A 15,733-nucleotide genomic window follows, 5' to 3' on the forward strand; every position below is an offset into this window, starting at 1 on the left:
CCTAACCTCCCATCCCTGTCCCTCCTAACGCCCAAACAATGCATAATACTATTAATTCGTTAACGATTTCAAGAATTATACTACAAGTCTTAAGTGGTTGGTTACTAGAAGTGGAGATGGCCTCTCATAAGCATGCAAAATGGGGATCCATTGGATCATGACGGAACAGTAACCACATGGACAATCTGAGAGACAGTAACCCTCTCACTCATGAACAAAGACAGACAATTGTTACCCCCTAAACAACCTTGTCAAGGGCCAAGTGGAGCTTTTCAAACGATCAGTTCCTATCTACTAATAGTCTAATACTATTGAGACCTAAAGAGAAGTCCGCATTGTTTGGCAGTCTCCTCCTTAACAATGAGTACGTAATCATCTGATCCATTAGACCTTGTGTAGAAGCCATGACCATGGAGTATTTTAAATGATAGGAAACCAAAAAATATAAGCCCAGTTCCTTCTGTGATTGCACAGGTCCATGAATTAGAGATAAGAAAGCTTAAATTTCCTTCAGAAATTTGTGATTACGAACTGCAAATTGTAAGCATGAAAGAGTTGCGACATTTTAAATGAAAATCCTTAACAGAGCCACTACTCTACAGTCTACTAACAGAAACCTTGGCCACATTTAGTGACCATAAGTTGGACAAGTTCTTCAAAAACAAATGGGATAAGATAAAAACACATTAAACACTGCATATCGGCCGCATGCTGCTTCCGTGCCCCACTTTGAGAATATATAGTGAGAACCGGTTCACAAATTAACACCACATAGTGGAGCAAATACCACACTAAAGTCCATTAAGGAAAAAGAAATTCAAGCCCTGGAATTCGACTTCAAGTGGGCAATAGATCAGTAGTAGTGACTCGAACATTTCATCCATGTAGCTACTCTCAACTCAGGAGAACCAATTTTCTAAGCACCTTGTGACGAATAATTTGAACTTCAAGAATAAGGACCAAACTCATGAGCTGTACTCAAATGGTTGAGGAGGTTGAGGCTCCTCATCCACAGCCATCGCTGATGAAGAACTCTGCAATCCTTGTCCTGACCCAGCAGCAGTTGATGTGGTAGACGCAGGTGTGTCGGTGATGGCAAGGACTTCAGGCTCGGTAGGACGCAAGTCTTTAAGAAGCACAAATCCTGAAGGTGCCAACTTAACTGGAACATATCTGCTGTCCTGCAAAAACTTAATGAACTTCTCCTGTGCAGGAACCACTCTTGCCGGATTTGTTAGTATCTCGAAAGAAGGCTCAGGCTCTGATTTCTTCTCTGTTGGGCTATCAACCTTGAGAAGAAAAAAACAGTTTAAAAATGTCATTAAGTTGCACATAAAAAAATCAATATTTTATCAGGAAAAAAAAAAATAGCAACAAATAATTTGGGTAATCAGTACCCATCCTACAGACTAAATGATGAGAATTAAAATAGAAATACTAATACAACACACTACTCATGTATTTTAAATGAAAGCAGGCAAGCTAAAGAAAAAATTTAACCCCACCCTTTTCCTCTAGTTTTTCTATTCCTCTAATAGTCATCAAAATGGTAAGCATTGATTTAGAAAGATGCGAGACAAGACTTTGAAAACAAATAAAATTTGCATCACCTGCATGGCTTCTCCATCCTTCTCACCGGAAGACTTCCCTTTTCCAGCACTTGATGTAGAGTCAGGACCAGATGAAATTTCGGCATTAGCCTTCTGTTCTTCAGCTTTCTTATTAGCCCTAGCTTTGGCCTTAGCTGATGTCGACAGAACAGCTGTTGGAAGTTTCACAGTTGAAGTAGTGGTGGGAACAGTAGTAGGTTTAGGGTATTCAAAAAGTCTAGGCTTTGCATGTGACAAGAACTCAAACTTCGGGGATTTTAGGTCAGAGTTCAGACCGATAAGAGCAGTTGGTGAAAAGGCCAAGCTGATGAAATAGATAAGAGGGTACCAATACCAAAACTGGCTGAAAACTGCAAGACCAACCACAGCAGTAATTTTATCATGCTTTGTCTTAGAAAGTAGTCTTATGGTCACATTTCTTCCGCCAGCATCAAGGATTCCAGAGGCCAAAATTGCCCCCATCTTGCTCATGGTATCCTCATGCTTGTCCAGGATAATTTTCTCCAATTGTCGCCTGGAATAGAAGGCGTGTCAGAAATCAACAAATCCATTGCTTCAACATCCAAAATAATAAAATTTCCATACCTGAACGTTCCAACACGTGAATCACTAGCTTCGCTAATCTGAACCATGACCATAGCCATTGCAATGAGGGCACCCTGCCGAACAAAATCGACGACATCTGATGTCAAAGGCTCCAACAAAGATATGGCTTCACTGAGACCTGTACCCGCACAGGAAATACCGACAGCAAGAGCCGCTCCATATCGAACGTGTGGGTTGTAAGATTCTGATAGGAGGGAAACAATTCGTGGAGTCTGCAGTGCAGGGAAATTAGAATCGCAAATCTCAAAAAATCAACCAAAAAAGAATACAGTCACAGAAAAGTAACTCGGGACAACGGGAAGTAAAAAAAGAGGACAGAACTAACCTGCTCTGGATCGGAGTACAACACAAACCCTAATGCTAGGACCGCAGTCCTCCTGACATCATCACTCACATCAGACACAGCAAAGTGCAGTAATTGACGAATGGCCTTATTGTTTGCTGTTCCCCTATATGCCAAAGCCAGGGCATACATGCCACCATAACGCAATATTGGATCCTGATCCCGAGTCATTTGCTCAATTAAAGTGTCAGCTTCTTCTTCTCTTCCATAAACCGTAAGAGCAATTCCCAGTGCTAACCCCCTGAAAAAAGTTAAAAACTTTAAATGTCAGAGCAACAGAAGCTGTGGTTTAACATCTCGCCAAGTGAAACACCATTACCTTATAATCTTTTCATGTTGTGTCTCATGGGCATAAGTGAGCATTTCATTTGCCTTATCACTGCCTGTTCCAACCATGAGTAAGCCCATACTGATACCAGCAGCTTCGCCAGCAACAGCACTATCAGTGTAGAGAACATTTTTTATTTCTTCATAAATATCCTCATCAGCAGTTCCTAGGGATGCCAATCCAAGACCTAGACATGCACCATGTTGAATGACCTGGAAAAAAAACAACATATTAGACATAACAAGTCCTTTTTTTACGAAGAGAAAGATCAGTATTTATAAGCACCTCAACAGTAGTACTGCGCAAGCTATCACGAAGGAATTGTTTTATGCCCTCTCCATGGTTAGCATGAATCAGACCAAGGGCATAGAGAGCACCACCTTCTGAGTATGGACTACCGCCGCCGCCAGTCCCACCTTGAGGCAAATAGGGTGCCATCAGCGACCTTCCCTGCTGTAAATGACCTCTATGGATAACACCAAGACCAGCTGTTGCACTAAATTTGGCCCAATTAGTAGCTCTGCTCAACCAATCCTAAAATTTGCATGGGACAAATATCTCAAGAATTGACAATTGCAGTGAAAGAGAAGGAGGACAAAAAGTATGCTATATAATAACTGACCAAGTTTTCCCTCAGAAAAGTATCCACAGTTGTTCCAGCATGCATTATTGCATTGGCATATATAGTAGCACTGTGACATACACTATTCCTCATCTCCACAGACTGCTTTATTGTCTTTAGAATAAGGAGGTCAGATCTGAATACAAATTACATCCAAGCAGTATAAGAACAAACATACTACCGAGTAACAATAAAGAAACGGCGATCTAATAAAATGTGATTAAAGAAAACTGCCTCACTTGTTATGACTGTAAAGAAACTGTAGAGTCAGCTGTATTGAAGTTTCCCCAGACAAAATTCCCTTTAATTTAGTTAACCTCTCAGCATACATCTTTTCAATCGGATCCTCAGGCAAATTGACAACAGAAGCAGAAGCAGCAGCAGAATCACCATCCGTCATCTGAACATCATCTGGTCCACTCGCACCAGCATTCTGTGTAGCACCTTCATCACTGGGTTTAGGCTGTGCAGATTCTGATGGTTGAGACTTTGGCAATGCAAGGCGGTCTCTAACATTTAGAAGAAAAGCTTGATGCTCATTCTCTACCAAATCAAAAGCTATTTGAAGTGCCAGAAGAGCATCATCTTTGTTTTCAGAACGTAAAAGCTTTTCCAATATGCTTGCAACACCCTCTGGCTCATCCAAGAACATAAGACACTGACAAATGCTTAGATAATCTGGTGAAGAAAGCTTTTGAAATACTTTAACAAGGAGACGAAGAACCTGGACAAAAAGAACAAGGAGCGATAACACCATTATTTAAAGGTCTCTCTCACATTTTGCAAGTTTTGAGATATGCCATGCATCAAGTCGCCAGACAACAAATTTTATTCATTCCTACAATATTTTCATTTCTAATTTCATATAGTTATAGTATTGATCAGATCTTGCACCATTCTCAACATGATAAATCTCTACAAAAGTATAAACATTCATCTCATTTGAGAAGAATAGTTGAAAAGCATCTAAGAGTCATATAGTATCAACTTGCAAAGAGATGTTTAAAAGAAGATTAAAATCATAAAAAATTCAATCGATGCAACAACAAAAATTTAAGGAATGAAAAAGAAAAAGAAAAATTCACCAAATACATTCTGTGTATAGGACATCAATATAATTATGAAGTCATAATTTTCGTTACCTCCTGTCTGTATTCCCTAAGGTTTACAAAGGAATGAGAGACATGAATGCAGTATGATAAAGTTCCTTGAACATTGTCACTCTTTGTAATTGCTTCCTCAAGTTTATCCAATCTTCTGCATTCAATGGCAGTTCCCATAGCTTGTTGGTATTTTCCATCCACTATACACCTGAATTAGGGAAAAGCAACAAAAGTCAGGGAAATCGGTGCTAAGGCGCATCTGAATTCCAAAAAAAGAACATGTGAATAATTGCTGCTAACATACTTATCCAACAATCTCTCCACAATTGCTTCCAGTCTTGGGTCCACATTGATAGATTCATCACTTGACTCCGCTGCCTTAGACTTGAGACTAGCGTATTCATCTATAGCTTTAGCTGAAGATATAAGAAGAATTAATAAAATGTCAAGTCGAACATATTATGATTTCATTGTAGCACAGAATTATTTATATTTAAGTGGCATTGTATTGAAGTTCATTATACTGAAATAAATAAAACTGCTAACCAGTAACATCAACTGAACCAATATTACCAGTGCAGTCCATTTTCATACACAAAATGATATCCTGGAAAGATCTGTATACCATGGCTTTAAGTAGAATAAACCAAACAATAAATCTCACCTAGAAGAGTATGCACATAGTCAGAATCCTCTGAAACATCAAACAAAGGACCGGCTCCAAGGGCATATGATAGTGAGTCATTAAGTTCGCCCAAGTAATAAAAGACCTAAGATTAATGGGTGAAATAAAATCAGATAATAAAGCACAAACCATGAAACCAACTCCAGCATCTAAGAATACAAAACTTATACAAGAAAAAACTTAAGGTCTCTCTGGTGATTGGTTTAGAAGTCAAGCACGATAAAAAAGGATGAAAGTCTCTACTTATATGTTATATCTCAATATTATGGAAAAACACATCATAACAGCTTAGCTACTTGAAGAAAGAGAGTAATAAACTCTATATGCAAAAACCGCACGGCACGAATTTCAATAGTTCAGATAATAAGCAGAATAACAAATACCTTTGATACGAGTAGTGCAGCAAGTTGTCTCTGATGCTGATCAAACTCCTCATCTTCATACAAACTCTCTCTGTTTAACACATACATAAAAGCACACAGGTTCAATCTTCAACATTCCCATTCCAATTGTTCGCACTACAAAATTTTATTTAACTAACAAAAGGGAGAACAATGATCTCAACAAGCCAAAAAAATGACTTTAGCCTACAATAAAAAAGTCTTCATATTGTGGAATAATAAATTCCCTTGATTTAGAAGACAATCTTCCAAGACTACACTTAATCAAACATGTGTTGCCGCCAACACAACACCGACATCTTGACTACCTTCAATTAATTCATTTTCTCAAACTATTACCGGTGTTAGTGTCAATATACGTTGTTCATAGTTCAGTACTAAAAGTAATTGAAATCAAACCTATTGCTATAATTGAAGTTATTTTTGTTCATCATTTGCCAAATATTATATTATAAAAAAATGAAAACAATTGAAACCCAACTAGTTCCATCTAAAAAAGGCATAATCGAAAATAAAAGGAAAAGAAAATAGAAGAAAATGAGAAGAAAAAGAGAGAGATCGAGAATGAGTACATGAGGGGAACACTGGTAGAGATCTCTGGCCAGAAGCTATCGACCAAATTATTGAGGTTAGAGAGAGCGTGAAGTTTGAGAGAGAGGTGAGACTCGTTAAGCATAGCCAACATCCCACCAGCGGAGCTAACCAACGTGGTCGCCATGATTGAGTAGTATAAAGCGAAGAATTGGAATAGTTAGGGTTAGGGTTTGAATTTGGGATAAATGGAATTGGCGATCTAAAGAAGATGGAAGGAAGAAGAAATTGAGAAAAGGGTTTGTTGTGAGTTAATAGTGTGCTTTGCTGTTTTCTATCCTTGCGAGCATCTTCTTTTTTTCTTTTTTCTTTTTCAACACGATATGTATAATGTAATCTATCTATTTTTTGTTATTATTTTTACTTCGCAAGCCACTTACTTATTAATTCTTTCATTTCATTTTTTTTTATTACGTTACATCCAATTCTACAATAAAATTTTATTTAAATATGTTCATTATTTATGTATTATTAATTAAATTAAAAATTATATTTTTATGATATTTTATTTATATTTTGATGAATATTAACTCTTCTATATTATTGAATCATATATCACTCTTATTTAAAATATCTTATATCGTACTTTAGTTAAATAACCAATTTTGACGTAAATACTTATTTTATATATAATATTAACTTAAATAAATAGTGTTCTAAGAGACTAATGTGTATCATAATAATAATAATAATATATTTATATCCACTTAAATAGATTAAAATAGATTAGTCGATTAAGTCTAATATGTTTATTTTTTTATTTTATAGTATAACAAACGTTGATACTTTTTTAAAATAAAAAATCAGATATAACTTAAGTTTGATATAGACTATATAGTGGTGTCAATTAATCTAACATATCTCCATTCTTAAGTATAATGTGGTATATATATATATATATTGGTTTTGAACTGTGTAATTTTTTGTGTCAAATATATTTTCGTTATAAATATAAACATGTTACTAGTTAGAGGGACTCCTCATTCTCCTTCCACCTACTTGTCGTACCAATGTGGAGACTTTAGGTTACAATTAGGTACCATAATGACATAGATGAAGCAATAAGAGATGAACAAAAAGTGTTGAGAATTTACACATTTGAAAAGAAAAATTCCCCTATTGAATTACCACATAGACTATAGTCTATAGAGAGACTACTAAACAATATAATATGTCATCACAATCCACTAAAATCAACTTCAAAAAAATGGATGTTAATTAATATTAATCTAAGTATTATAATCAACTGTTGTCATTTTTCTGTAGTTATAAGTATTTTTATCGGAGTCACTTCATTGTATGTATATATATATTAATTTGTAATTGTGAAGTGTATAGATAATTACATAAATTCCATCATCATCATGGTCATGAGAATCTAATTAATCACCAATTTCTTGAGAACAAAAACAAGAGAAAGGTAAAATTTTATTATTTATGAATCACATAAATTATAAAAATTATAAATTTCAAATTCCTCATTTTTTTTATAATTTATAAATTACAAAAAGGTCTCTATAATATTTTTAAAATTTACAATTCTGATTTTATATGTTTCAAATTTTGCATATTATAGTTTCTGATTTTTTTTACAAATTGGTCCTTAAAAATTTTAAAATGGTCCATAAACTTTTCCATAATATAATTTTTGGCCCATATTTTATTTTTATTTTTACCCAAGAAAAAGGGAAAAAGTAATTTTATTAGTATAATCAATTTAGAAACAAATTAAAGGATATACACAAAATTTGCCCAATCCTTCCACTCACTTTCGTTTAAATCTAAAAATTATCAAATAGTTCAAAATTCGCCCGAAGTAATCCTTGTATTTTCAATAATGTCGAAGTGATTTTTCTAAATGATTATAAAATTGTCGTGTCAATGAGATATATTAATTAAATTAATCTGTTTAATAAAAATTTATAAGACAATAATTTTAAAGTATAACAATAATGTATTAAATAATTTTAAATTTTAATAAAATTTTATAAACATGACCTATTTGATAATATATTTGAACTTATTGACGAAGTTATGTGCGCATAATAATGACATTCCTGTAAGATAACAACGAAAAATGGCATTAGTGCCTTGTGCATAAATTGAAATATTTCTATATTGAGACTTAAATCTCTTTGACTGTTTTATATTTTCATTTTCAAAATAAAACAAGGCCAAATTGATCATGTCACAAGAAGAAAATTAATTCATGTCCTTATTCTTACAAGTATTAAAACGAGCTTCTATATTTTTTTATAAAATGGTAGTAGGGTGAAAGCAACAAATGGTCTTGTACATAAAAAATCAATGAAATAAAGAAGACGACTATAAAGTTGTTTAAGTAGTTCCAAAATACATATTTATTCACCACTAACAAATGGGGTTGGAAAATGAAAATCAAAACATATGGTAGTTCATAGTAGACTATGTGTGCTCTTATAAAAAAACAACTATTTGTACACATAAATTTTGAAAATGAAAACAGAAACATTTATCCAGAAGTTTATATGTCTAACAAGATGAACATGCATGTGTTGGATCAAACAAAATTTACAAGTATCAAGTACGAACATGTAAAAACGATCTTATTAATTTTTTGTATTTACATCATGAATAATTGTAGCTCTATATTGCCAGTATACTTAGGTGGTAAAATAGATGAATACAGATTTGAATTGTAATAAACAGTTCAAAATAATACATTTACAATCAACTAAAACTTCTTTAAAAAAATTCAATTCAATTTATCCATTATATCACATTTTAGAATGGTAAAAATAAATAATGGTTTTTATTATTCTAAAATGAATTTATTTATTATTTTAAAAAATATTAATAAAACTATTATTTATGTTATTTTAATCTTTATAATAGATATTATAAGCACGGTGATGATTAAGTTGATAGAATCAAATAAAATTTGAACGGTTAGAGTATGATTGCAACAATATGTTAAATTTGTTGTAAAGCGATGGGCCACGCCACCCCACCATTTTCTCTCTCCCTCCCAAACAAAAAAAATATTGCATTTCTCTCTCTCTCTCTCTCTTGTTGCACCATCTTCTTCTGTTAACAAATCCAAAAGCGAGTTTCTCTCTCTATGAAATTCGCTTTTTCTGTTTGGGGGGTTCTTCCTCCTTATCCCTCCATAACAACTTCAATGTGATCATCTCCTTCCTTAAACCCTTTTGTGGGGACTTCTCTATTTTTCCCTCACAATTTATTATTATTATTATTATTCTCATAAATTAAAAATGGTGAAGGTTGAATTTAATTTCCTTTTACTTTTGGTGTTTTGTATTTTCATCATTTCAGCAATGTGTCAAGATGTTGAGGTTATGAATATTTTAAAAAACACCATTAATGCTCCAATTACCTTCCAATGGACAGATCCTGATGTATGTAAATGGAAACATATTCAATGTGATTGGAGAAAACGTGTTACTGCTATTCAAATAGGAAACCAAAATCTCCAAGGCTCTCTCCCAAAGGAACTTGTCATGCTCACAGCTTTGCAACGTTTCGAGTGTCAAGGCAATGGTCTCACAGGTCCATTCCCTTATCTATCAAAATCATTGCAAAGACTTGTAATTCATGACAATAAATTTAGCTCCATGCCCACTGATTTCTTCAAAGGAACAAGTAGTTTGCAAGAAGTGAGAATTGATGATAACCCTTTCTCTCCATGGCATATTCCTATTTCTCTCAAAGATTGTGTTGCTCTTCAAATTTTTAGTGCTCAAAGTGCTGGCTTAGTTGGGACTATTCCAGATTTTTTTGGAAGAGATGGTCCATTCCCTGGGTTGGTTTATTTGGCACTGTCTAGTAACTCTTTAGAAGGTGTTTTGCCTGCAAGTCTTTCAGGTAGTTCAATTGAGATTCTTTTGGTAAATGGACAAAATAGCAACGCTAAACTTAGTGGCACTCTTTCTGTGTTACAAAACATGAAATCTTTGAAACAAGTTTGGGTTAATGGTAATTCATTTACAGGTCCTATACCTGATTTGTCACTTCTTGTTCATTTATCTGATGTTAATTTAAGGAATAATCAGTTGACTGGTGTTGTTCCACCTTCTCTTATGAACCTTCCAAGTTTGCAAGTTGTTAACTTGACAAACAATTATCTTCAAGGTTCACCTCCTAAGTTTAGAGATGGTGTTGGAGTTGATAATAATATGGATGGTGGGAGAAACCAATTTTGCACAAATGTTATTGGACAACCATGTAGTCCTCTTGTCAATGCATTGCTATCTGTTGTTGAACCTTTGGGTTATCCTTTACAGTTTGCTGAAAGTTGGCAGGGTAATGACCCTTGTGCTAATAAATGGTTAGGGATAGTTTGCTCTGGTGGAAATGTTTCAGTTATTAACTTTCAAGGCATGGGAATAACTGGCACTATTTCTCCAAGTTTTGCCAACCTTTCATCTTTGAGAAAATTGCTTCTTGCAAACAATGGTATCACTGGTACCATACCAAATGAACTTACTAGTATGCCTTTTTTACAAGAGTTGGATGTTTCCAACAATCAATTATATGGTCGTGTGCCGTCGTTTCGTAAAGGTTTGGTTGTTAAATTTGGTGGGAATCCAGATATTGGAAAGGATAAACCTAGTAGTACTTCAAGTGGCACAGGTTTCAGAAGCAGTGATAACATAACAAATTTTGTTGGTATCATTGTTGGAATTGTGTTGGGGATTTTCATTTTTCTTGCTATTGGGGCACTTGTACTTGTTAGTTTTGGGAAAAAGTTGACAAGTCATGCGAAAAAAGGTAAAAATCATGATGCACTAGTGGTACATCCTCTTGTTCAAGGGGATGAAAATATTGCAAAGGTAAGTGTGATTGTTAGTGGTGAAGGAAGTGTTGCATTAAGTCCCTCTGGAAATGTTTATGAATCTAGTAACTTGGTGATATCAATTCAAGTTTTGAGAGACGTTACAAATAATTTTTGTGAGGAAAAGATAATTGGGAAAGGTGGTTTTGGCACTGTATATAAAGGGGAATTGCATGATGGAACAGAAATTGCTGTGAAAAGAATGCAATCAGGAGTGGTGAATGAGAAAGAGCCAAGTGAATTCACCTCTGAGATTACAGTGCTTACAAAGGTTCGACACAAACATTTGGTTGCACTATTGGGGTATTGTTTGGATGGAAATGAAAGACTTTTGGTATATGAATACATGCCTCAAGGTGCTCTTAGTAAACACTTGTTCAATTGGAAAGAGGAAGGGACAAAACCATTGGAATGGAAGACAAGGCTTAGCATTGCCTTGGATGTTGCTAGAGGTGTGGAATATCTTCATGGGTTAACCCAACAAACCTTTATCCATAGAGATCTCAAACCATCCAACATTTTGCTTGGAGATGATATGCGGGCTAAAGTATCAGACTTTGGATTGGTTCGACTTGCTCCTGAAGGAAAAGCTTCATTTCAAACCAAACTTGCTGGAACTTTTGGATATATGGCACCAGAATATGCAGGTAAACATTTTTATTTGCTAGACTTACTTGTGAAGGAAAAGCTCTTTAGTTATTTTGAATTACTTGAACTACCTTTTTGATGGTTTTGTTATTTAGCTTCAATTTTTTAGAAATTAATATTTAGTACAAACATTTCTTATGAATTTCACATTGCATTGTCCATAAGTTGTTTCTAGAAATTATATTAAACCAGACCACTTCAGCAATAAACTTGAAATATATGTTTCTTCAATAATCATTATGATGACTAAATATTGAAATTATATCACAAATTTAAGTCTAATTTTCTTGTTCAACTATCAAAATTATTGATTAATAGTTGAATTACATGAATAATCATGCAGCCACAGGAAGATTAACAACAAAAGTTGATGTATATAGTTTCGGTGTCATTCTTATGGAGATCATAACAGGAAGAAGAGCGCTTGATGACAGTCAACCAGAAGAGAACATCCATCTCGTTACATGGTTTCGTAGGATGTTACAAAACAAGGAATCTTTTCAAACGATCATCGACCCAAAAATTGAGGTTGATGAGGAAACCTATGTGAGCATTAACACTGTTGCTGAGCTGGCAGGACATTGTAGTGCAAGGGAGCCTTATCAACGTCCTGACATGAGTCATGTAGTGAATGTGTTATCACCTCTTGTTGAAGTGTGGAAGCCTACAAAACAAGATGATGAAGACATGTATGGAATCAACTTTGATATGACACTACCAGAAGCACTCCAAAGGTGGAAAGCTTTTGAAGGAAGAAGCACATTCGATTTAACTCATCATCATTCATAAGTGGATAATATATAGCCGAGTCAATACACACATTTACTAATTTTCAACTACGTTTTCACATGCACGATGGTGAAGTTAGGTATATAGAATTTTATATTGACTAAGGACTACATGCATAAAACATTGCATCATTGCATTTTGCCACTCACCATTACAAAACATAAAAATTTGTAAACATCGATAATATATAACTAATATTTTGGAGCCCTTAAAATTTTGGAGCATGAGCATTAGCCCAACTCGCACAGGCTATGGACCGGTCCTAACTAATTCTTCAATGTAATTACTAAATATTTTGTCACGCAGATTATTTCTTTTTATAGCGTACATTCATTCACACCAAAGAGTACCTTGAGCCAATTGACTTCTTTTTCTTTTGAAAAAAAAGATGAAAAACGAGTGGCATCTTAGAAGTCGTGGTGCATGCAACGAGATAGAGATCGTAAAATAGAGTTGATATTTTGTAATTTATTTCCTTCAAATCATTTAGATATGATTATTGGGTTGTGCATATACGTGGTTCATAGATAATGACATTGAAACAAATATTATTATGTTAACAATCAATCATGTTGATTTAAATATGCTTTTAAATAATGTAATGTATGGTTATTATCAAGCAAATTTTACTATTTCAATTGTAGAGAAGTTTTAAATAGCTTAGAAGCTAATGTCTTAATTGTGAACTTGTTTGACATATTAAAACAATCCTTTAAAGGCACTTCCTTGAAGGAAAGAGAAAAATAGGCATAATATTCACAAAAATCCATACACATCCAATAAATTTAATTAGAGGTTTCTTATTCCTTATTCCATATAGCTCAAGATAAGAGTTCTCGTGCAAAGTTATAATTTTTCAGACACACATATAGACCTAATTGTGACACTAATAATGCAGTTTTTTTTTATATAGAATTACACCATTAAGAACAAAAAAAAAATGCAATTTAATATTATGTTTTAATCAAAGAAAATGAAAGTGTATCAAATTAATATGAAAAAATAACGATTAATTGATTTTATAGTGAACATTGCTATATGTGTAAATTCCTTAAGATTAACAAATTAGTAGATCATGAACCAATGCGATGCACATCTAAAATATGTGTTTACATTGTAATCTTATTTTTATTTATTTTAATACTTACATACTTCAAAATAAAAATTGAAAGAGAACAAATGCTTTGATAAAATATAAAAAGTTCTAATTTTTTGTTAAAGTAAAAAAATAATACTCTTAACTAACGTGGTAAATGCATTTTAAGAATATAATTTTACTAAAATAAACTACAATTTATACATCTTTAAAGACTATGAAGCATGTCCTTGTACTATGGAAATTTGTATACAACTGGTCGATAACGAGGTATTCATAATTAAAATGTAATAAAATAGAATGATAAAGATAAGATCAACAATGACATTTCAAAAGATTCTAACAAATCAAAATTATAATGAGAATAATTTGAAGGAATATATGGCATGCCACTGACACATACAAACATACTCCAATAATAGATAGTAGAAGTAGGAAAGACCATTTTGTTTCTAGATTATTGTGATTGAAAAAAGTGAAGATCTAATTAGTTAACATTAAATTATTTTCGAACAGAGTGAATAGTTAGGTTAACTGGATAATTAATATTAAATTTATTATTCAAATAGAACATTCATTATTTTTATAATTTTTAAAACATAAAGTTAATATAAAATAGTAAGTTTTATAATTACCCTCAAATTCTATAATGCACCAGTCATTTACGAAAATATAAATATGAAAATATAACACCATATCCATTATTTGTTTGCAATGTAATGTTAAAATAAATGACAAATGTATAAAATATACACATATTATTAAAAAAATAAATAAATTATTTATTTATAAAGTACATTTGAGGTTGTGTTTGTATATTGACCTTCGTCATCAAGTATTAATATTTTCAAAAAAATTATCGATTACACTCTTGAAATAACAACATATAATTGTCCATGCGATAAAATATATTGTGGGAGGTGAAATCCTACACACTTCAAATAATATCCTTGAATTTTATTAATAGTAGTTACAAATAAATGACTAAAGAAAATTGTCTTAATTGAAGTTTGAATGAAATTATGTGATTAGAATGTGTCAATAACAATCTAGGTACATAAATATTTGTCCTGATATTCCTTTTTAATAGAACCAGACTTTTCTGATATCAGATGTTGAGAAAAACATACATAGACAAATTAAATAAATATATATATCAAAACACAAATATAACATGAAAACTCAATCGAAGAAAAACTACGACAGTTGTCAAATGACAACCGCATAGTAATACTATGTAAAAATGGTTACAACATATAGACTTATCTTAAACTGTCCATAGTCCAACTACACTCACACATTCTAAAACAAATACTGGAACTACATCTGACAACACTCTAACACAAAAGTATATAAAAAAAAAAAAAAGAATCAAATATGTTAATATGTTTTTTTACTGATGCCAATTGTAATGAAAAACTAAAATCATACATATATAACGTTGACGTTCCTATTTCTATACAAAACTTGACAGCGTGAGACTATTACAACATATATAATCTCAATCAACTCTAACATTTGTTTGGTAGTTATCTAGCTTATTAATGAAATGCTTATGATTATTACTACTGTGATCCTTATGAATGCAAACTAACTCCAATACCTTATAATAATTATTGCTCAGATGTCTAACTTTAGCCCATAAAGCTTACAAGTCTAAAACACCCAAACCTTTAAAGTTGGAACCATGCATGCAAACATAGTAGCATTATTATTTTGTAAACTATCAATTTTTAGTCTATTAGATAATAACTCGTGATTATAATTAGTGTAATACATTTCAAACATGCATGATTATTTTGTAAACTATTAATTTTTGTATATAAAAAAAATATAAGGTGAGGGAATAGTGTCACAATTCAATGTAGAAAAGATCTTCAAGTTGATTGAACACATACAAATGAACTTACATTTGTCTCGTTCCAATGTCACTAGCACGATCGAATCTGCCACTTGTCACATTCGTTAGATTACCAATTTTTAATTTATTAGATAATAACACATGATTATATCTAGTGTAAGACATATCACATCATGCATGATTATTTTGTAGACTATTAGTAATTTGTAGTATATT

At 32.8% G+C, this 15,733-nt stretch overlaps 2 protein-coding genes across 2 annotated transcripts; one reads left to right on the forward strand and one right to left on the reverse strand.

The window, feature by feature from the left end:
* Positions 1-483: 483 nt before the first annotated feature.
* On the reverse strand, positions 484-6,582 carry LOC101511683 (26S proteasome non-ATPase regulatory subunit 1 homolog A). The gene is made up of 13 exons (XM_004503265.4): positions 6,271-6,582; positions 5,681-5,750; positions 5,277-5,382; positions 4,917-5,028; positions 4,652-4,820; positions 3,749-4,233; positions 3,510-3,645; positions 3,173-3,421; positions 2,879-3,099; positions 2,542-2,800; positions 2,196-2,428; positions 1,611-2,124; positions 484-1,289 (listed from the first exon to the last, which is right to left on the reverse strand). Exons 1-13 carry the CDS (start codon positions 6,414-6,416, stop codon positions 966-968), a joined length of 3,024 nt encoding a protein of 1,007 aa, XP_004503322.1. The 5' UTR covers positions 6,417-6,582; the 3' UTR covers positions 484-965.
* Positions 6,583-9,289: 2,707 nt separating this feature from the next.
* LOC101512001 (receptor protein kinase TMK1-like) lies at positions 9,290-12,774 on the forward strand. The gene is made up of 2 exons (XM_004503266.4): positions 9,290-11,770; positions 12,115-12,774. The coding sequence occupies exons 1-2, from the start codon at positions 9,544-9,546 to the stop codon at positions 12,558-12,560; spliced, it is 2,673 nt and encodes an 890-aa protein (XP_004503323.1). The 5' UTR covers positions 9,290-9,543; the 3' UTR covers positions 12,561-12,774.
* The last annotated feature ends 2,959 nt before the right edge of the window (positions 12,775-15,733 follow it).

This window comes from Cicer arietinum, chromosome 6 (assembly GCF_000331145.2).
Source record: "Cicer arietinum cultivar CDC Frontier isolate Library 1 chromosome 6, Cicar.CDCFrontier_v2.0, whole genome shotgun sequence".
Classification (NCBI taxonomy): Eukaryota; Viridiplantae; Streptophyta; class Magnoliopsida; order Fabales; family Fabaceae; genus Cicer; species Cicer arietinum.